The sequence below is a fragment of the Panthera uncia genome, chromosome D4 (assembly GCF_023721935.1).
Source record: "Panthera uncia isolate 11264 chromosome D4, Puncia_PCG_1.0, whole genome shotgun sequence".
NCBI lineage: Eukaryota > Metazoa > Chordata > Mammalia > Carnivora > Felidae > Panthera > Panthera uncia.
The window spans coordinates 57,795,150-57,816,460 of NC_064807.1; the positions used below are offsets into that span (position 1 = coordinate 57,795,150).

The 21,311-nt window shown below is 39.3% G+C and overlaps 1 protein-coding gene across 2 annotated transcripts in view; it reads left to right on the forward strand.

Annotated features, from left to right (window-relative positions):
- DCAF10 (DDB1 and CUL4 associated factor 10) overlaps positions 1 to 15,375 on the forward strand; it is a 43,560-nt gene extending 28,185 nt beyond the window's left edge. The window contains exons 4-7 of one of the 2 annotated variants that reach the window (XM_049626706.1): positions 3,775 to 3,977; positions 6,206 to 6,316; positions 9,188 to 9,333; positions 10,110 to 15,375. In XM_049626706.1, the coding sequence (XP_049482663.1) occupies positions 3,775 to 3,977; positions 6,206 to 6,316; positions 9,188 to 9,333; positions 10,110 to 10,478 (829 nt within the window). In that variant the 3' untranslated portion in view covers positions 10,479 to 15,375. The remainder of the gene's footprint in view (positions 1 to 3,774; positions 3,978 to 6,205; positions 6,317 to 9,187; positions 9,334 to 10,109) is intronic. The other variant, XM_049626710.1, reaches the window with a different exon arrangement.
- Positions 15,376 to 21,311: the final 5,936 nt, after the last annotated feature.

Genomic DNA, 21,311 nt, shown 5'->3' on the forward strand with positions numbered 1-21,311 from the left:
CAAAATATTAGCAAATCAAACATAGTATCATGTATAAAGGATTATATGTCACAACTGAGTAGAATTTATCCCAGGAAAACAGGGTTGGTTTAATATCCAAAAATCAATTAATGTAATACATCATATTCAATGCAATCCCTATCAAGATTCCAGCTGCCTTTTTTGGACAGATTGTCAAACTGATTCTAAAATTTATATGGAAATACAAATGACCCAGAATAGCCAAAACAACCTTGAAAAGAACAAAATTGGAAGACTCTCACATTTCTCAATTTCAGAACTTACTACAAAGCCATAGTAATCAAGACAAGGTGTTTACTGGCATGGGACAGGCATATAAATGAGGAACAGAATTGAGAATCCAGAAATAAACCATTGCATTTATGATGAGCTGATTTTCAACAAAGGTATCAAGGTAATTCAGTGGTTCAGGAAAGGATAGACTTTTCAAAAAATGATGTCTGTGCAACTGGATATCCAGATGCAAAGAGATGAATTTAGACCCTTATCTTACATTAAAAAAAAGCAATTCAAAATGGATTTCAACCTGAATGTAAGAGCTACAATCATATATCTCAGAGGAGAAAACTTGGGAGCAAATCTTCTTGCAAACCAAAGTAAGAGTGATTTAACAAATTGATAAAACGGACTTCATTAAAATTAAAAACTTTTGTGTATCAAATGACACCATTAAGAAAGTGAAAAGAAAGACTATAGTATGGGAGAGAATATATATCTGATAAAGGATGTGTGCCCAGAATATAGAAAAAACTCTTGTAACTTCTATGTACACAATAACCCAATTTAAAAATGGGCAAAATATCTACATAGACATTTCACCAAGGAAGATATACAGATGATTAATAAGTATGTGAAAAGATGTTCAGCATCATTAGTCGTAAGGAAAATGCAAGTCAACCAAAATGAGAAATCATTTCACGTCCTTACTAAGATGGCTTTAATTGAAAAAGACAATAACAAGTATTGGTAAGAATGTGGAGAAACTGGATCCTCGTAGATTGCTGGTAGGGATGTAAAATGGTTCAACCACTTTATAAAGCAGTTTGGTAGTTTCTTAAAATGTTAAACATAGAGTTATCATCTGACCAGCCATTGCACTCCTAAGTATGTACCCAAGGGAAACGAACACATACCACCGCACAAAGATTTGTCCATGAATGCTTATAACAGTATTATTCATAATATCCCCCATATGGAACAAATACAAATATCTATCAACTGGTAAGTGAGTAAACAAAATGTAGTATATCTATATAGTAGAATACTATTTAGTAATGAAAAGGAACAGAGTACTGATGTGCTACATCATGCATGAACCTCAAAAAAATTATGCTAAGTAAAAAAAGCCAAACCAAAAGACAACTTATTATATCATTCTATTACTATTAAATGTCCACAATTAGCAGATCTACAGAGACAGAAGTAGGCTAGTGGTTCCCTGCAACTTGGAGTAGGAATAGGAAGTGACTGCTAATGGCCAGGGTAGGGTTTTTAGAATGAAGAAAATGTTCTAAAATTGGATCGTTTTGATGATTGCACAACTCCACTAAAAAATCACTTAATTGTAAGCTTAAAATGAGTGAATTTTATGACATGTAAATTATATCTTAATAAAGCTGTTGACTAGAAATAGTAGGAAACTCTTCAAAAGTATACACTAAAACCTACCTGACATTTTTAAATGGTGAAACTTGTAGAGGTTTTCTCTGTAGGGGAACCTGGCTGGCTTAGTCGGTATAGCATGCAACTCTTGATCTTGGGGTCAAGAGTTCAAGCCTGACATTGAATGTAGAGCTTGCTTTAAAGAAGAACATGCCTGCTGTTAACTGCTATTGTTTACCATTGTTTTGGGGTGGTTGTAGGCAGAGTCCTACTTGGTGCAGTATAATAAATATATAAGGATTGGAAAGGAACAAATGAAAAAACAGCATTCACAGATGATACTTGTCTTATGAAGGGTTGGTAAGCTTTCTGTAAAGGATTGTGCAATAAATATTTTAGGCTTTGTGTGCTATGTGGTTTCTGAGCAGCCATAGACAATACATAAATGAATATTGCTGTGTTCCAACAAACTTTCTATACAAAAACAAGCAATAATCCAGACTTGGCCCATAGACCAGTTTTCTGACCCCTGGTCTATATAGAAAACCTTAGAAATTCTGACAAATTATCAGAATTAGTAAGAGTTAACCAACCAAGATTGCAAGACTTAAGATCAAAATGTAAAAATCAGTAGTGTTCCTAATCATTACAACAAACATTTAAAAAAATTTTAAGCATATAGTTTTTAGTAATTAAGAAAAAAATTTTTAATGTTTGTTTATTTTTGAGAGAAAGAGTCAAGTGCTCAAGCAGGGGAGGGGCAGAGAGAGAGAGAGGGGGGGGAGACAGGATCCAAAGCGGGCCCTGTGCCGACAGCAGAGAGCCCAAGGGGGGCTTCAACTCAAGAACCGTGAGATCATGACCTGAGCTGAAGTCAGACACTTAACTGACTAACCCACCCAGGCGCCCCGGTAATTGAAAAACCTTTTAAAAACCAGGATGGGTCAGGTCACAGATTAGACACAACTTTAAAAAACAGATTGGAAGATAGATACTGAAAAATTATCCAGAATGCAACAGAAATGAGATAGAATACATGAAAGAGCAGTTATGAGACCAGGAGAGTCCAATGTGAATGTTTCAAACATCTATTTGGAGCCCCAAAAGAATAGAGAAAATAGGTAAGAGGCAATACTGGAATAATAATGGATAATTTCCCAGAATATATGGATATTAATCTTACAATTTAGAAGGTCAAATGAATCGCAATAAAGTAGAAATCCAAATTTAGACATATCAGAGTGAAGCTGCAGTACTCCAAAGACAAAGAGAAGGTTAGCCCAAAGGGGGAAAAATGATCCAAATAAACAATTGACTAATAGCACCTACAAATAACAACAGGGTTAGGGTTAGGAAGCTGGAATTCAGTGGAATATTATCCCCAGTAGTCAGAAAGAATTGAAGTACATAACTGAGTACATAACTGAAGTTGTGTACTCAGCTAAATCTTTAATCATAAAAGAAGAGTAGGGGTGCCTGGGTGGTTCAGTTCGGTTGAGTGTCCAGCTCTTGATTTTGGCTCAGGTCACAGTCCCAGGGTTGTGGGATCAAGCCCTGTGTCAGACTCTGTACTGAGCATGGAACCTGCTTGAGATTCTCTCTCTCCCTCTGCCTGTCTCTTCCACTCCTTCCCACCCTCCAAAAAAGAGGGAAATACAGATTTTCAGAACAACATAAAGAGAGAGTTTACCTCAACAAAGTCTTACCTAAAAATATATACTTCAGGGGTTGCCTGGGTGGCTCAGTTAAGTGTCCAACTCTTGATTTCAGCTCAGGTCATGATCTCACAGTCGTGAGCTTGACTCCCACATCAGGCTCCATGCTAGGTGTGGAACCTGCTTAAGATTCTCTCTCCCCCTCCCCCTCTCCCCTTCTCTGCTCACTCACTCAGAAAAAATTAAAATTAAAAAAAATATATATATATACACACACACACACACACACACACACACTTCAGAAAGAAAGAATAAAATGGAAAGTTGGAGATGAAAGAAGGAATGATGAGCAAAACAACCAAATTTGTTAATCGTTAATGTCCGTAAAGCTAAGTACAAATTGTAAATTCTAGTTTGACGTTCAGAATTATGACTATCAACCAAATCCTTATATTTATGATAATTCTAGGTTTTGTTGGTTTGATTTCTTCTGTAGGTGTACAGAAGATGGGTGTCCACATAAGAAATTCTTTCACACACGTTTTCTCATGAGAATGAGATTAACACCAGATTGTTCGAAAATGTTGATCTCAACGTCCTCTGGATATCTCTTGATTTTGCATGATCTTGACTTAACCAAGTCTTTAGAAGTAGGCAGCTATCCTATTTTGAGAGCAAGAAGAACTACATCAAGTTCAGGTAAGCTTTTCTTTTTTGATCAAAGAAAGTTTTCCAAAGAATCTCACACAAAGGGATGGCATATGTTTCCATTCTGAGAATGATAGCAGGAGAAAGGGAAGAAAATTAGAAGATATTTTTTGGAAAGCCCAGTGAGAGCTTTTTTCCCAAGGAAGTATAACCTATATAAATCTCTGACATAGCATAAATTAGTGCTTCTGTATCACAAATGATCTAGGGCAAAGAACTGCTAACTCTAAAAATGCTTTCTTTTAGCTATGCTATCCAGAAATCTTTCATCAATTTCTAAATCATCACTACCTCAAAAATTAGTGGTAGCCCAAGGTAGTATCAATCTTTTTAAGTCCTTCTGGAACCCAGCAGAGCTTTTAAGATATATTCAATATATGGGGCACCTGGGTGGCTCAGTTGGGTAAGCATCTGACTTTGGCTCAGGTCATGGTTTTGTGGTTCATGGGTTCCAGCCCTGTATCAGGCTCTGTGCTGACAGCTTAGAGCCTGGAGCTTGCTTCGGATCCTGAGTCTCCTTCTCTACTTCTCCCATGCTTGCACTCTGTCTTTCTCAAAAATAAATAAACCTTAAGAAAAAGACATATTCAATATAGAACTTTAAGTCTCTATTATATCCTAGACTATAAGATGTCCATACCCAGGTAGCTGGTGCCATCCTATTTCACAGCCCCTAAATACCCTCTTGCTAAAGCCCTGTTTTTCCTGTTGCTGATTCCATTAGACTTCAGTGAAATTGGGGCTCAGAAAAACTTATGCACCATAATTCATCTACATTTTATATGATAGACACTATATTTCATCACCTTTGGGAAGAAGAGGGCTGTTCCAGGAACATAATTTTGTGTTTACCCAGACGTAAGCATTTGGAACACATAATGTTTATTTATAAATTGCTATTTAAAATTGGCTTCAGATGGTTGGACTCTTTCTCTTGTCTATATAGGGCCACTTTTGAAGACTCCTTTGGGATAATGCAGGCCTCATTATACTGCATTTGCCCAATTTACTGCTAAAAGTAGAAATTTAAGTTTTACCAACGTATTTGCAAAGCAAGGCATTTCCTAAATATGTGAGTCCTTTTACATTCAGAAATTTATTTTTAGGTTAAACATTAGTAATCAGCTTAGTGAGAAGTAGTGATTTTAGAAGGTCTAGTTGGTATTTTTTTTAATTCAAAAACCAAGAATGTTTTGTCTTCTAAGGTTAATTCTGATAATAACCTCAAAGGGGATTAGATTAAGAAGTCTTCATGAAAGTGTGGGGCCACTAGAAGAGTGTGATGAAATAGATTGCTATTTGGAGGAATACATCAAACCCAACCATCTGATGATTTTTCTACAGATTCCAGTATAGAGTTTGTATTGCATTTCAGAGATAGTATTCACATAATTTCCAGAATGATTTTCGAATTTTTTGGCATGCTTAAGAAGGATCATTTAATGTCCTCAGTAATGGACTTGGTGTTTGGATTCTATTCTAAGATTAAATAAACAGGTTGAACTCCTCCGTTCTCGTGTTTATTGAATTTTCTTGTTCTATTTTACTACAGAAATGATGGGCAACCCAAAGATGCTCCTATGTTTGTTTGGTGTGTCGTTTTTATTCCACTTAAGTCATTGGTAGAAGAGATTTTATTTTTTATTATTTTCTAATGTTTTTATTTTTGAGAGCGAGCGAGCAGGGTAGGGGCAGAGAGAGAGGGACAGAGGATCCGAAGCAGGCTCCAGGCTCCAAGCTGTCAGCACAGAACCTGATGCAGGGATCGAACTCAAGCCGTGAGATCATGACCTGAGCCAAAGTCGGACACTTAACCAACTGAGCCACCCAGGTGCCCCTGAGATTTTATTTTTTAATGTTTATTTATTTTGAGAGAGAAAGCGTGCATGAGCAGGGGAGGGTCAGAACAAGGGAGAGAATCCCAAGCAGGTTCCATGCTCGCAGTTCGTGAAATATGACCTGAGCTGAAATCAAGAGTTGGATGCTCGACTGACTTGAGCCCCCCAGCTGCCCCGGTAGAAGAGATTTTAGAAAGGGGCCAGGCCTTAGAACACTTCAAAGAGCTGCCCTTCCTACCTCAGTCTTATAGGCCAGCTGTAAGTGGGCTTGTACTTGCCAGGTTTCAGATGGACTTTAACAGTATGCTTCAACTAAATGATTAAAAAGTTAAGAGACATTAAGTTTTGCTAAGTTTATTGTCAGCTTTTTGTATTTTCAAGATCTGACCACTTCAGGTTCATCTGGTCCTAGAGTTTCTGGTTCACCTTGTCATCATAGTGATTCTAATTCATCTTCTGAGAAACACATGTCACGAGCCTCACAAAGAGAAGGTAGGTTAACAGTTGGATTTTATAATCTTACAACAGATTCTACCAAGTAGCTTTCTTTAGTTTAGTTTTAATCCATACAAACAAAAGCCAATAAAGAAGAGGTTATTCTCTGTCCCTCAGTCGTTTTCAAAAGTCTAACCAGAGTCTCTAGGGTTGAGTATCTTGGGCTTAAATCTTTGTTGGAATTTGAGCTTTGGTTTTATTTACTGGACTTAGTTTGGTCTAAATTGGAGAAAAAGTAGGTAGGACATGTAGATTGCAATCAAAGTTTTTATGGTAATTAAATGAGATTATGCATGTTATGGTCCTGTATAAATATGAAGTAGTGACTTGTCAGGTGCTTGTGAAAATTGCTTGGTTCCAGCCCAGTAGGCTTTTTGCTCTGCCATTTCTTTATCTGAGCAGCACCTGATAGCCTTAGAGGGATTGTGGGATACAATCTGTCCCCACTCTGCTTTTGCCAGTTTTCTCCCACCGCTCTGGCAGAACTAGCTATATAGCCTATTCTTTCCACCCCCTATGGGAAGTGCTTTCTACTACCTATGCAGACTTCACCTGCCTCTCCATCCCAGTTCACATCTAAGCTGTTACAGCACATTTTGTTTGTCCTCCTCCTTGTGGACCGATGGCCAAATGTGAGGTAGGGGTTTTGTTTTTGTAATTTTGGGTCACCTTTTGGAGAAGAGCATGGCTTCTTTCTAGACCTTTAGGGGAGGGACTATCCATTAGACCTCTATTTTGTGTTTTCCCTGGGCAGCCTCCCCGGTAATGCTTGATAATTGCATACTTGATTATTTTGGATGACTACTTGTTTGTAGAATGGTCTGAGAGCCCTTCCTAAACCTAGAGCCTATCTACTTTTCTCCAGATATTCAAGACTGTGATGTTTAAGGTTAAAAATTCCTGTTAAATTTAGAGATTTATGCCCAGATGTGAAATATTTTTCCTTTGATTTGAAACTTACTGTATCAGTTCTACCTGTTCTTCTACTGTGGCTATGGAAAACAAGCTAAGGCTCTTAATAATCATTGAGAAAAATCTTTATTGATTAAACCATCCATGAGAAAAAGAAACTTGAGAATAGTTAGCATGGTTGTTTGTTGAAGTGGTAACCCCAAAAACCAAACCACACAGCAGTTTCACGATATAAAGTTGGCAACTGGAGAAGAGACGGTGTACAGAGAGCCTAGACACAGTACAGAGAAGAAGGTGGGGCTCATACGTAAGGGTGCTCTGAATGTTGGCAATCCTGCGTCTTCGGGGCGTCAGGATATGTTAGCACCATACTTTGGCAAGACACAGTAGCTATATGGAACGGAGGCCCTCGAACTCATTTCAGGATTAGAACTTTTCTTTTTTTAAAGTGATCTCTGTACCCAGCGTGGGGCTTGAACTCAGGAGCCCGAGATCAAGAGTCAGATGGTAACCAACTGAGCCAGCCAGGCACCTCTAGAACTCTATTTTTGATGTGAAACCTGCTGTAGATTGTAGCACAAAGTGCAGACACTCTGGTGAAATTAAGGAGGTCCTTGACCAGTCTTCCCTACCCCTTCCCCACGTGGTTCCCTCCTTTTGCCAGCTCTGGAGGAACCTCCAAAGAGCACAGCTCAAAAACCACTACTTACCTATTTAGATGGGTTTCTTTTCTGCATTGTTAGATTTTCAAAATTGATTCTTGAATAGCTGTTTTTCTCTAGAATTGTTACTAAAGTTCAGTCACATGTGAAATCATTATTTGGGTATAGTTTGGTTGTAACAATGTAATTTAGAGCTTCACAGGTTTCCATCAATGCTGTAGTAATCTAAAGGGAATCTTTTAAAGAAGATTAACGCATTTGAAAAACAATTTACAAAGGGTCTGACAGAGGGAGCTCATAATCCTCGAAGCAACTCCTTCCACAGGTAGAGAAGTGTGGAAATATTTCTCTTGATATTAAATTTCTAAACTGCTTTCTTTATAATGTGTATGAAAGTGGTTCTCCACATACCTGAGGGAGAGGACAGAACTCCCTTTAGTAATGACTGACTGCACCAGTCACTTTTATTGGGCGCTGGGCAGAAGGACGTGAGGGGCCATAACAGAGTGCGGGGCATATGTATGACTACGAGGTCTCCCTGCCCCTTGTATGTGAAATATCCTTCCTCACCTCCAAAATTATAGGTCTGTCGTTTAGAGTATTGTCCTTGGGGACCGGAAGTCCTGCTCCTTGCACACATAATAGCCTTTTATTTATATTAAAGGCAGCCTTCATAGCTTCCAATTATTTCCTTCTCTGGACTAGAGAGCACTTCCTCTGAGGATGAGAATTACCTTTTACTTTTCCAGATTCCTTTCATGTGACATTTCTTTTTTTTATCTCTTTTAACGTTTATTCACCTTTGAGAGAGACAGAGTGTGAGTGGGGGAAGGGCAGAGAGAGGGAGACAGAATCCGAAGCAGGCTCCAGGCTCTGAGCTGTCAGCACAGGGCCCGACCCAGGGCTTGAACTCAGAAACCGTGAGATCATGGCCTGAGCCGAAGTCGGATGCTCAACCGACTGAGCCACCCAGGCGCCCCGACATAACTTTGATTCTTAAAGAGTTTTCTGAGATGTAGATTCTAATCAAAAGGACCTCTAGTCAGCTTTAAGGCCTTAGTCTTAGGTCACTGATTCCTGCTGCGGGAACTTGGATTCTTTAGTTCTACTCGTACCTTTTCCCCATACACTGAGGGGCACCATAGTTTTGTTTTGTTTTCTTTTACATGTGGTAGCACAAGGGACTGACAAAGGAATGAAAGCCGGGGCAGGGGTGGCAGCCAGAAATCAAAGCTTTGATGGGCTGCCTCAGTCCTTTGATAATACAGATCTCACATCCTAATTTTCTTATCAGGAGTTTCACCACGAAATAGTCTTGAAGTCTTAACCCCAGAAGTTCCTGGTGAGAGAGACCGTGGAAACTGCATCACATCCTTACAGCTGCACCCGAAAGGCTGGGCCACACTCCTTCGGTGCTCAAGCAACACTGATGACCAGGAGGTAGGAGCGGCAGCACGCCACCTTCCAGTGGGGCTGCCTGAGCGAACAGTCACGGCCATGTGTGCTCATGGTGTCTTTGTACCTTGAACCCCTCACTTCTCCTCTCCAGTGTCTGTGGCAGACTGGGAAATACTTTAAAGCAGTATCAGCTCAGATTGTGCCCAGCTTCTGAATCCTTGCCCCCTTCATCTCGTCACAGATCCTCTTACATAGGAAACCTTAGGAGACTACTAAGGTAGCCAAGCTAGCTAAATATAAGGTTTTGCCAAGTCAATTGAGTATTATAATTTGCTTTTTAAAAACCAGGGGAAACTGGGAAAGGACTAAACCGATGACTAAGGGAAAAGACCTTCTAGGACCTCATGACTCTCTGGAAAGCAGGAGTCTTTTGAGGAAGTCACAACTGAATGAAAGAAGAAGAGCCTTTGAAGTGTGTAGGACGAGATGTATTTTATATTTTAGGGCTTAGGTGTCTAAACTGCGTAATTTTTTAAATATCAAGAGATTGTTGTTACTCTCACAAAAGGGAATTATTACCACAGAAGTCCCAGCAGCCTGAGGGAATAACAGGCTTTAACATGCCATATGACTTCGCTTATGACGATAAGAAGGAATGGGGCCTGCACATTTTTTAACTGGGAGAGCAGTACACTCATCTGAATGATTTCTTGCAAAGATTTTGTGAATTCGGCAGTCTTTTGAGCTTTTTACAAAAAGAAATATCTAGCATTATTTGGGGCTCTGTAACTTTGGTTTGTTTCTCTTCTCTCCCCCAGTGGACTTGTGTCTATGAATTCCAAGAAGGAGCTCCCGTGCGACCCGTCTCCCCTCGCTGTTCTCTACGACTAACTCATTACATTGAAGAAGCCAACGTAGGCAGGGGTTATATCAAAGAACTTTGCTTCAGCCCTGATGGGCGGATGATTTCTTCCCCACACGGCTACGGGATTCGCTTGTTGGGATTTGACAAACAGTGCAGTGAACTTATTGACTGTTTGCCCAAAGAAGCCAGTCCCCTGCGGGTGATCCGTTCTCTGTACTCTCATAATGATGTGGTACTGACAACAAAGTTCTCTCCAACACATTGTCAGATTGCCTCAGGGTGCCTTAGTGGACGGGTTTCTTTGTATCAGCCAAAGTTTTAGGCACAACTTACATCAAATAAGGAACTCTTCTGGTGTTTGACTTATGAATTACTTCGATTCAGGTGAAGTATTTTCTTTTTAGAAGATCTTGAAAGTTTGGGTCAAGATCCCAGTTCTTATGGGTCCATGAACACACCTGTGACCTGAGTACTTGGTCGTCCAGCATCGCAGGGTCCTCGCCAAGGTAGACTCCCTGCAGCAGCATCTTTTGCCGCATTCCTCTGCTCCTGCTCACCTGTGCCGCCTGAACTTCCGTTCTGCTTCTTTTGCATGGTAGCTCTTGTCAGGTTTCTCTTTCTTTCCTTGTTTTTTTTGGATTTTGGTGTGAGTTTCGTGGACGTCTGGCAGGAGTTTGGGCTGGGTTAGGAGAAACCCGTGGCACTAGTGTTGAATAAAACCCAGAAGTTTGATGTCAGCATACTGGTCATTGAAAAAGAAATTCCTCTTCACTGAGTATACTTTGGCCTTTTAAAGTTGCTGTTATGTTTCTCTATAATGAGCACAGATAATGGCATTATTCTCATAACTGTTAGTCTTACAACAAACTGTCTTTTAAGTTTCCTGTTAAAATTATACATATTTTTTCACCGTAGGGGAATTTTGGTGTGAAATTCTGGAAAAAATAGTTACCACCTCTCTTTGTAATTTACTTGTACGAATTTAAAAATCTATAGCATGTGTCCTTACTTGGTACTTTGTTCCTGTCAAAAACATTTAGAAAGGAAAAGAGAAGGAATGGGCTTTGGTCATTTCTGTTACATAAAAGAGGATTCATTAGGTTAGTACACTACCTGGTCACAGAGCGATGAGAACAGTGTGGCTCAGAGTTTCTGTTTTCTCTGCCAGACAATTGGACTCACACAGGGTGACAAGTTATAGTATCGGGGTGGGGGGGATTGAGAGTAAAGAGGTTGTGTTTTACTCCTCTTTATTCCTTGAACCCGGTGGCACAAGCTCAGCCCCCTTAGCGTCGGGGAGCAGGGAGCTGCAGTCCTCTCAAGCCTTGTCCTAACTACAGTAGTCAGTAACTTGGATGTCAAAGCAAAGAGCCAACACGAAGACCTCCTGTGTTTGGTTATGGAACACAGCAAGTAAAAAGCATCAAGCAGGGGACAGTCACAGGGCTGACTGCTCTGCTGAAGTAAGCAGCTTTCTTCTAGTCTCCACTTTGGGTGGTATTCTGTTTAGAAGGGATCTGCCAGAGGCCGGATCAATTGAAGCCACATGCTAGCTCTTTCCCTCTCAGATCACATTCTCTTAGGCCAGTGGTTCTCAAACATCAGGGTGCATTACAATCACTGAGGAGCTTGTGCAGAACATAGAAACCTGGCCCTTATCGTAGGAGGTTCTGATTCAGCCAGGGAGAGGACAGGAGTCTATATTTTTAACAGGCACCTCAAGTAATCTTTAGGTGGTCCCTGGGCCAGAGTTTGCAAAGCACTACCTTAAACATTAGTATTTCTGTACCTCTCAGGTGCTTGACTCCCAAAAGGTGTTTTGATTAAAATTGTAGGTAGATGAAACCAATTTTAGAGGTAGAAAATGCAGTCAGTCTCATTATTTGATCTCGTTGGATGAATGAGAAAAGTTAAGTGACTTGCCTAAAGTCATCTGATAAAATCAGTGGCAGAGCCAGAACTTGAACTCAAGTCTCCTAACTCCTTGCTCAGGGCAATTTCTACTGTATTCTGCTGGCTGTTAAATCAATGATTTATGAACACTTTGTCTTTAAGTTGTATTTCTGTGACTACCCTTAAACTGGTCAATAGATTGAAAAAGGTGTGGAAGTAGATGCTGAGAATTCCAGCCGTAAGAAGGAAAGTATCTTAAATCTTATAGAAATGCCAAACCAACCCAAATACATGAATAAAACTGACATTTCTTTGTAGGACCCACCAGACAGCCATGTACACAAGTGGATGGAGCTTACATCTCACTTGGAACAACGTTGTCTCTCGGACAGATTGTAAAATTACATCATTTCACCATGGATGTTAAACTAATTGGAATTTTTTAGCCAGCAAGAAAAGTACCGCAAAGTACAATGAAAACATAGGTTTGCCATAAACTTTAAAAAAAAAAAACAAAACAAACAAAAAAAACAAAAAACAAAAAAAACACACCTACATATTTAAAGGAAAATAAAGTTTTGGAGGCAAAAGCACCCAATGTTAACATTAAGAATCAGCTACTAAGTACAACTACATTAATTTTTTAAAAAGGTTCCATAAATTGCATCTCTTTTGGAGAGAGTTGCAGGTCATGGACTCACATATCACCCAGCTCTGAATTTCAGTCCAGGATTCTTCAACCATTATAGAGTTTCTGTTGTATCAAATAATGCCCACACTCTACTACCAACCCCCCCAAAATACCTTGCAAGGTAGGTGACATGATCACCAATTGACTTGGGAGGAAATGGAGGGTCAGAAAGGTTAAGTGATTTCCCTTAAGTCACAGAGCTGGCATCGGGTGGCAATGCTAGGATTCAAACCTGGGTCTGTTTTAATCCAAAGCCTGCTTACTATTCTGCCATTTTGCCCTTTTGTTTGTAAAGGATGGGCAACTAGCCTGAGCTGGCTGGTAAACTACAGAGCTGGCTTACCTTCTGCACCACGTAAGAGAACATTTGCAAGACTGGAAATTTCCATTAGAATCAATACCATAAAACGCAGCGCGTACATACATACAGTCCATTCCTAACTGGAAAACTGCAAGCACGATAAGTAGCTGTGAAGTAAAGGAAAATGTAAACAGCCATGTATAAAAATAGAGCCACGGATGAGAACTAAAAATTAGCCAGCAAACTCAACAATCTTTGTCCTCTTTGAGGAACAGTCGTGATCAAAAAGTCATGAGGGGGATATTAATCCGGGAATTACAGGGCATCAGGAATGCTAGACTCTTGGAGGAAACTGCGGCTTACAATTTCAAGATCTCATTTCACTTCAGAGTATAAAATCCAATCTGGTGTTTTTCACTCTAAATTTAGTCATTTTTATTCATGATAATTGGTGAGTGTATTATAATTGGTAATGTGGTATAATTGTTGGTAAACATAGTATAAATTATACTTGTTTTAAAAAGCTTTCTACAGGGGCACCTGACTGGCTCAGTCGGTGGAGCATGAGACTTGTGATCTTAGGGTCATGAGTTTGAGCCCCACCTTGGTGGGGGTTGATTGCACTTAAAAAAAAAATCTTGAAAAAGTTTTCTACACAACAGTATGTTAATGGCAGTGTTGTTGAGTAAGTTTGGGAACATCAAATATTTAGTAGTTTCTTATCTTTAATTATGAAAATTAAGTGGCTAAAGCAGACGAGACCCCTATCTTTTGAAAACATGTGATCTTTTTTCACAGAAGCCCAAAGAACATGTGTATTTTCTTTTTCCTTGTTACATCCGAGATGAGGCTATACCAAAAATTTTAGGAAGACAAGCAAGGAAAAGGTTCCCCACTCCTGTGTCTAGAACCAAGATCACATTATATCATGGTTAAAGTTTTGTTTTCTAGAAAGTGCAATATAGGAAAAACACTCTGAGAACCTTTTAGAAGCCTGTTTCTGCCATTAGTCAGACTATATGGTATTGGCATCCGTAAGTATCTGTTAAAGCTTGTGTTTAGCAGGAGAAATAGTCTGATAACACTGATGACAATCATCCCCATTTAATGACCAGCAGCCATGGAGAGTTATGAAAATTCACTCAGTAATAGCCTGTGTTGGTCATAAAAGAAAGCATATACAGTATATGAATTTTTGGATAACTAATGCATATCTCTTAAGTGCCAAAATTTTAAACCTATAATTATTTTTGATGTAAGTCTTTCAAATAATGTTAGTATACCTTCCTGCCTTCTTAAACAGCATGCTCAGCATAATTCACTTTTTCATGATGAAAAGTAAAAGTTATATTCATGTGTTATTACAGACATCCAATTAGCTCTGATGTATATAAAATACTTCATAAAATGTAAAGGGCTATAAAATTATGAGTTAGTATCAATTATTATAAGGTGATTCCCTCAGCCCCGAGGTATATATAATCATTTGCCTCCGGTTGCTGGTGTTTTTTTCATTAAAAATTTTTTCTATCTGCTAAGTAGTTTGTTCTGTCTCCTACCACAGTATCCATATGCCCGCCTCTAACAGGCTCTATCTAATGTGCTGTATTCATCTGTTATGAGCTGGGACATGAGATGACCAAGCTTGCTTGGTGTCTAAAGAGCTGCATAAGCCCTGGTTGTGCAGTCTTTGAGACAGCTCTTTTGGTTGCTTACCAGCTTTCTGACAGATTCACAATAACCTTCTGGATTACAGAAGTTCCCAGTTAAAGCCTAGCCTAGTTATTTTCTCAGTTGCCGCTAAGTAAAATACTATAAGGATGCTGCTAGATTAAGGAATAATAGATTAAGCAACGTACCAAAGTATAGCCGATTAACAACAAAGGCTCTGTATTTGCACAGGGATCCTTCGTGCTTTTAAGGAAAAAAAGAATCCGGGGTGGGGGAACAATGAAAATAAAATCCACATAGACTTGAGTATTTTTGATGCCATTAAACTTTGTCAATAACCATTAAAAATACATGTTTAAATTATCACACATTGTGATAGTTTTAGTCTCATTGCAGAGTAAGATCATACCGAAATTTGTACATCTTTAGGATGATTCCCAAGGATTTCTCCCATTCAAATAACAGAAATTATCAAAAGGAACGTTTCAAATTTACCTGTATGCTGCTTTAGTTGTAAATGAATTAATAATGGAAATATGGGATTTATCTAAGGCTCCAAGGAACACATCTCACATATGCACACCTCGTATATGTATGTGTATATGAATGTCACTATAAATGAAAATGTCACCCAGAGACAATAAAATAATTTTAAAATTTAAATCTTGTTCATAGTATTTAAAATAGAATTTTCACCTTTCCTAAGTTTCTTCCTCATTTTAATTTCATGGATTTTACATTAATGGTTGAATATTTGAATTTTCTTCCGAATTTCACTTCGTCTTTCATTTCCAAAATGTGCTGTTAACTTTAGATTCATATTTTTAGGAAAGTTGGAAATACTCCAGATAATAACCTAGACACCAGAAAGTTTCTCACTAGGCTCTGAGGTACTGTTAAGTTCTTACACTAGACTGTAAGCTCCTTGAGGGCAGGGACTGTCTTACTTTTCTTGTATCCCCAGTACCCAATACAGGATCTGACAGAGTAGTTGTTCAATAATTGTTGTATGAATCAAATGAACCTTAGCCATATGTGGCCTCAAATTCTTATGAAGCCAGAATGTGATGTGCAAATAGAGAAATCTATCGCTTATTATGATGATGAACAGACCTTATTCATCAGAGTAAGACTTTTCCTGACCCGGGGTCAGGAAAACTAAGCGTTTCTCACTGATTTGGAAAACCGTGAAACTCAAATTTTTCATTCAACAAACATTCAAATCCACACTACACGCCTTGTCCAGCACTAGGGTCTCAAGGGACAAAGATAACTAAGGTGGTGGTCTCCCACAGCTGCAGCGCTGGCTTCGTGCCATGGTGTGTAACCAGTGCAGTCCTACAGAGCCCTGCACTGAGAAAAGCCCCATGCCGGCGTCATCTTAAATGCTGCCGGAGGCATCTTAAAACTCTTTTTGAACAAGCAGCCCATTTTTGCACTGGGCTTCCAAATTCTATAGCTGGTCCAGTTTCAATACCATCATTGTGACACGGTGGGAACTATAAGATTTATAGTATCTTCTACATACTGTCTACTAAAGATACTCCCATCCACTGAAAGCTAGCCAGAAAGTGAATGATTGAGTTCAATGATTTCTAAAATCTAAAATTAAAACTACCTCCCTCCCACAAACATCTTAACAAATCTTCATTTCAGAATTAGGAAGGCTTTCTAAAAGCCTATTGGCTTTTTACCATTTCGGTTGAACTGTTTTGAGGTTTTCACTGATGACCGTAGAGTTGTGGGTGATTTTATCTACATACTTACTTACCTACATGCAATTTTAAGGTTTCAATAAACCGTTTATTAATATATGCACTGAGTGTTCTGGTGTGAGTCTACCTCATAATGTGCTTCTCCAAAATAAATGATGCTTTGAAACATGTGACACACTTTGTGTGTGGTTAACCTCAAAAAGTTGATGGCAAACTTGCATTCAGCCGTTTGAAAATTTTGTTTAAATTGCTTAGGTGTTTATTTTTAGACCAGAATCAAGCATAAGGCTGTGACGGGGCAGCGGCTTAATGATTCTTGTAGTGGGTATTCTACACTTTTTCAATCATATAACCCTTACCTGAAAAGTTAAACACACTCCAAATTTTGATTATAAGTTTATATATGTGTATACATTATACATGTGTATATTATATATAAAATATTGTACTGATCTATTATGTCCATTATAAAACATGCAAAGAGAAAAAGGGTATTTTAAAAGGATAGGACTTTTAAAAGTCAAAGTTCTACATTACCTCCTGCACTTCCTGGGATCCTCTTATGCTTCCACTGGCATATGCACTTTTCATTTTGTGAAGGCCACCATTCTAAAACACAGAATTCGCATTTTACACTGAAAACACATTTACTAGGAGCTGATTCACATTTGTTGACTAATGTGCTGGATGTTTACAAGTTTATTCAACATGAATCAAGTTTTATAGAGCCTTGTAAATTAATTCTTTATTCCGTGAAAAGTGTTATCAATAAGAAGCATAGTTGATAGATTTTTTTGTTTTCATATAGATACACTTAGAACATGTTGTTTTTCCCTTGAATGACCTTTTGTTTTACCGTTTAATAGTGTGATGGGTCATTTTACCACACTATTTTAATTTACTAGAAAAATGAGTCATTTGGAACACTCATTTTAAAATAAGTCATTGAGGAGAAAAAGTGAATCCCTTTCAATTCAGATTATTTTGTGAAATTGTTTAGATAAACTGATTTGCAACTAAACACAGCATTAATTACCACTATTTCAGTGATTCCTATGACAGACATGGTTTGGGCTATTTTAAAAGTTTTTTTTTTTTTTTTAAGGAAACATTTGGCATGTTTTAATGTTAATGAATTAATGATTCATATTAGTTTCCTATTACTGATGTAACAAATTACCACAAATTAACACAAATTTAAAACAACACAAATTTGGGGCACCTGAGTGGCTCATCGGTGGGTAGAGCATGGAACTCTTGATCTCTGGGTCATGAGTTAAAGCCCCACGTTGGGCATAGAGCTTACTTAAAAAATCAAATAAAACACAAATTGGCGTCCACTGATTTTTCCTCCAAAGCCCTCCCTTCTGGCAGAGGACATGAAAAGTGGTGCTCTATCTCCAGCAAGCATGGAGTCACCTGCAGGGCTTGTGAAAACAGACTGCCGGGTCCACACCCAGAGTTTCTGATTTCATAGGTCTAGGGTTGGAGTCGCCATTTGCATTTCTAACCAATTCCCAGCTGATGCTGTATATCTGGACACCACAACTTGAGAACTACAAATATAGAAAATGTAGTTAGGGTTTAATTTTTCATGGATGCCAGATCTCAGGAAGCTCTATATAGATAAAGGAAGCCAATTTAAAAGAACTTTTTTAATAATATATATTTTTTAACATTTATTCATTTTTGAGAGACAGTGCGTGAGTGGGGGAGAGGCAGAGAGGGAGACGCAGAATCCAAAGCAGCTACAGGCTCCCAGCTGTCAGCACAGAGCCTGACGCAGGGTTCGAACCCACAGACTGGCCAGATCATGACCGGAACTGAAGTCAGAAGCTTAACCGACTGAGCCCCCCAGCCCCCCCTGCCCCCCCCCCCCCCCCCGCCTTTTTTAAAGAGAATATCGTAACTTTGGAGGCTGGTTATATATTATGAACACCAGTTCGTCCCATCAGCTAGGCCATTCTCAGGACACTGTCAGGTTGGCACTCCACCACTGAGAGCTTCCACTTCCCTAATTTAACACGATATTTGTTACTGGGCACTAAGTTCAATAATCGTCTTACATTCTCAGGAACAGACTTGGTGCTGTGTGGCTTATCTTCTAACTCAAGAAGAGGAGCCCTGCCACAGGAATACGCTCTCTGGTGTGAGCTATAGATGGCTGCAACTGTTGCTAACAGTCAATCCAGAAAAGGAACAACTGAAACTCTAACCAGGGCACAGACCACTCAAAACATTTTTTTAAGCCTTTTTTTTTGGAAATCACCTCTGTTGAAAGCCATTTTTAAAAATTTTACTTATCTTTTAATTTACACCCAAGTTAGCATATAGTGCAATAATGATTTCAGGAGATTCCAGTAATTCATCCTGTGTGTATAACACCCAGTGCTCATTCCAACAGGTGTGTAATCCTTAATGCCCCTTACCATTTAGCCCATCCCCCCACCCACAATCCTTGCAGCAATCGTTTGTTCTCTAAGAGTCTCTCATGTTTTGTCCCCCTCCTTGTTTTTATATTATTTTTGCTTCCCTTCCCTTATGTTCATCTGTTTTGTATGTTAAATTCCACATATGAATGAAGTCATAGGATATTTGTCTTTCTCTAAGAAAGCCAATTACGGGTACACTAGACTGCCACACTGACATTAATTTGCAAAAAGCCCTTCACTATAATAAAGATTCATTTTGGGGTAAAATGAAGGATCCAAATTTCATTGTTAAAGGATTACTTCTTAAAAGTTACATGGGGCGCCTGGGTGGCTTAGTCGGTTAAGTGTCCGACTTCGGCTCAGGCCATGATCTCTCGGTTCGTTGAGTTCGAGCCCCGTGTCGGGCTTTGTGCTGACAGCTCGGAGCCTGAAGCCTGCTTCAGATTCTGTGTCTCCCTCCCTCTCTCTCTCCCACCCTCCCTCTCACCCACGCTCTGTATATAAGAAGAAACATTAAAAATTTTTTTAAAAAGTTAAATACAAAGTATCAGATCTGTTCTGAAAATGTTGTATTTATGTTTAAGCAGTTATTACCTCATCTTGTGTGTGTGCACACTTAATAAGTGTATGTATGGGGCGCCTGGATGGCTCAGTTGATTAGGCATCCAACTTTGGCTCAGATCATGATCTCACAGTTTGTGAGTTCAAGCCCTGCATCAGGCTCTCTGCTGTCAGCACAGAGCCCGCTTGGATCCTCCGTCCCCTCCTCTCTCTGCCTCTCCCCTGCTTATGTGTGCGCTCTCTCTCTCTCTCTCTCTCAAAAATTAAGATTCTTAAAAAAATGAAAAAAAACATTTAAAAAAATGTGTGTAATTAAAAGGATTTCCTGGCATTTATGGAAAGTTACAGTGTATTGGCAGGTAAATCATGATCCCTCCGCTTGTCCCTTCAAGGGATGGGCAGACCGCTCACCTCTGGGGCAGTCTAAGAAAAAAGTAAGTTGATTAGCCCTGTCACAATCTGTGCACAGTGGACGAGGTGGCCACCATACTCTCTGATCAGTGGGAACTGCCACAGTTCCCCTCTAGCAAGGAGGGCTTTGCATCCTGCGGCTTTGTGCAAGTCTGAGAACACACACACTGAAACTACACAGTCCGTAAATGTGGATGGCACATTCTGTGATAAAGCCCCTAATGTGTCTCAGCATTTTGTTATGAAAATGTTCAACATACAGCAAAGCTGAATTTTACAGTGAACATGTTTACCACAATTCTATCCTTAATATTTTCCTAATTGTTCTATCGCTTGTCTAATACTCCCATCCATCAATCGATCTTAATTTTGGGGGTATTTTGAATAAATTGCAGATATCTGTACCCTAAAAATCCTCAGCAATACATGTCATTAACGTTTAATATCTTTTTCTTTTGTTTTAAATTTTCCACATGATGAAGTGCCCAAGTATTAATGGTATATTTCTCAAGTTTAGGCAAATGTACACACCTGTGTAATCCAAACCCCTATCGAGATATAGATTACTACCGTCACCCCAGAAAGTTCCCTCATGCCCCTTCCAGTCTACTTCCCCTCCCTCCCTCCCAGATGCAACCACTGTTTTCTTTTTTCCGGCACAAATTTTTTTGCCTCTTCTAGAAATTCACATAAATGGAATCATACAATATGCATTCTTCCTTGATGATTTTAAAAGACATTCCTAAGGAATTCAAAGTGTCTCCGAAACAGGGAGAATAACAGTGATAAAGACAACATCTGGGATCAGAGGATTCATTCACTGAGTAGATGTTTATTATGAGAACCTCTAGTCCGTGGATAAAAAGATCAGAGTCCCTGCCCTCAGTGAGTTTTCACATGGTCTTGAAGGATGCATGAAGGATACAGCACAAACACCATGGAGAGAGAGCCAGGGGTGAAACAGTCATCATATGCCACAGAAGACCTAATCCAGCGTGGGAGTCAGTAAGGAATCAAGGGAGGTTTACATTTTTACTTCGGAATTGGTCTCGGGCAGCCAATGCTCTGTATTTCCCACAAGTCTAGAATCTTCTAACTCAAAATGATTGTCCTTCAAAGGGCAGCTCTCCAGTACTGAGCAGATGGATGCATGGCAAATTTGCTAAACAAAATAAACAAGGGAAAAACTATAAAAGGCACAAACTGCCATTAATAAGGATTCTGTTTTTCTCTAGTTTGAGTTGACATGAACTCGAATATGTGTAGTATTGCCCTCAATCACAAAAACAACATGCTTTTCTGTTCCTGGACCACAAGTAGTAGAAGCTTTGAAGAGCTCCACACATCCAGCAAATCTCTGGTCTTGGACTTCACCCATGCTTTCTCAAGGCCTACGAAACCTAGGACACCTCCAAACTCAGGCCCTCGCCTCCTAACGTCTGTTTACCCTTTACCTCCATAGTTTATGCAGACGTTACAA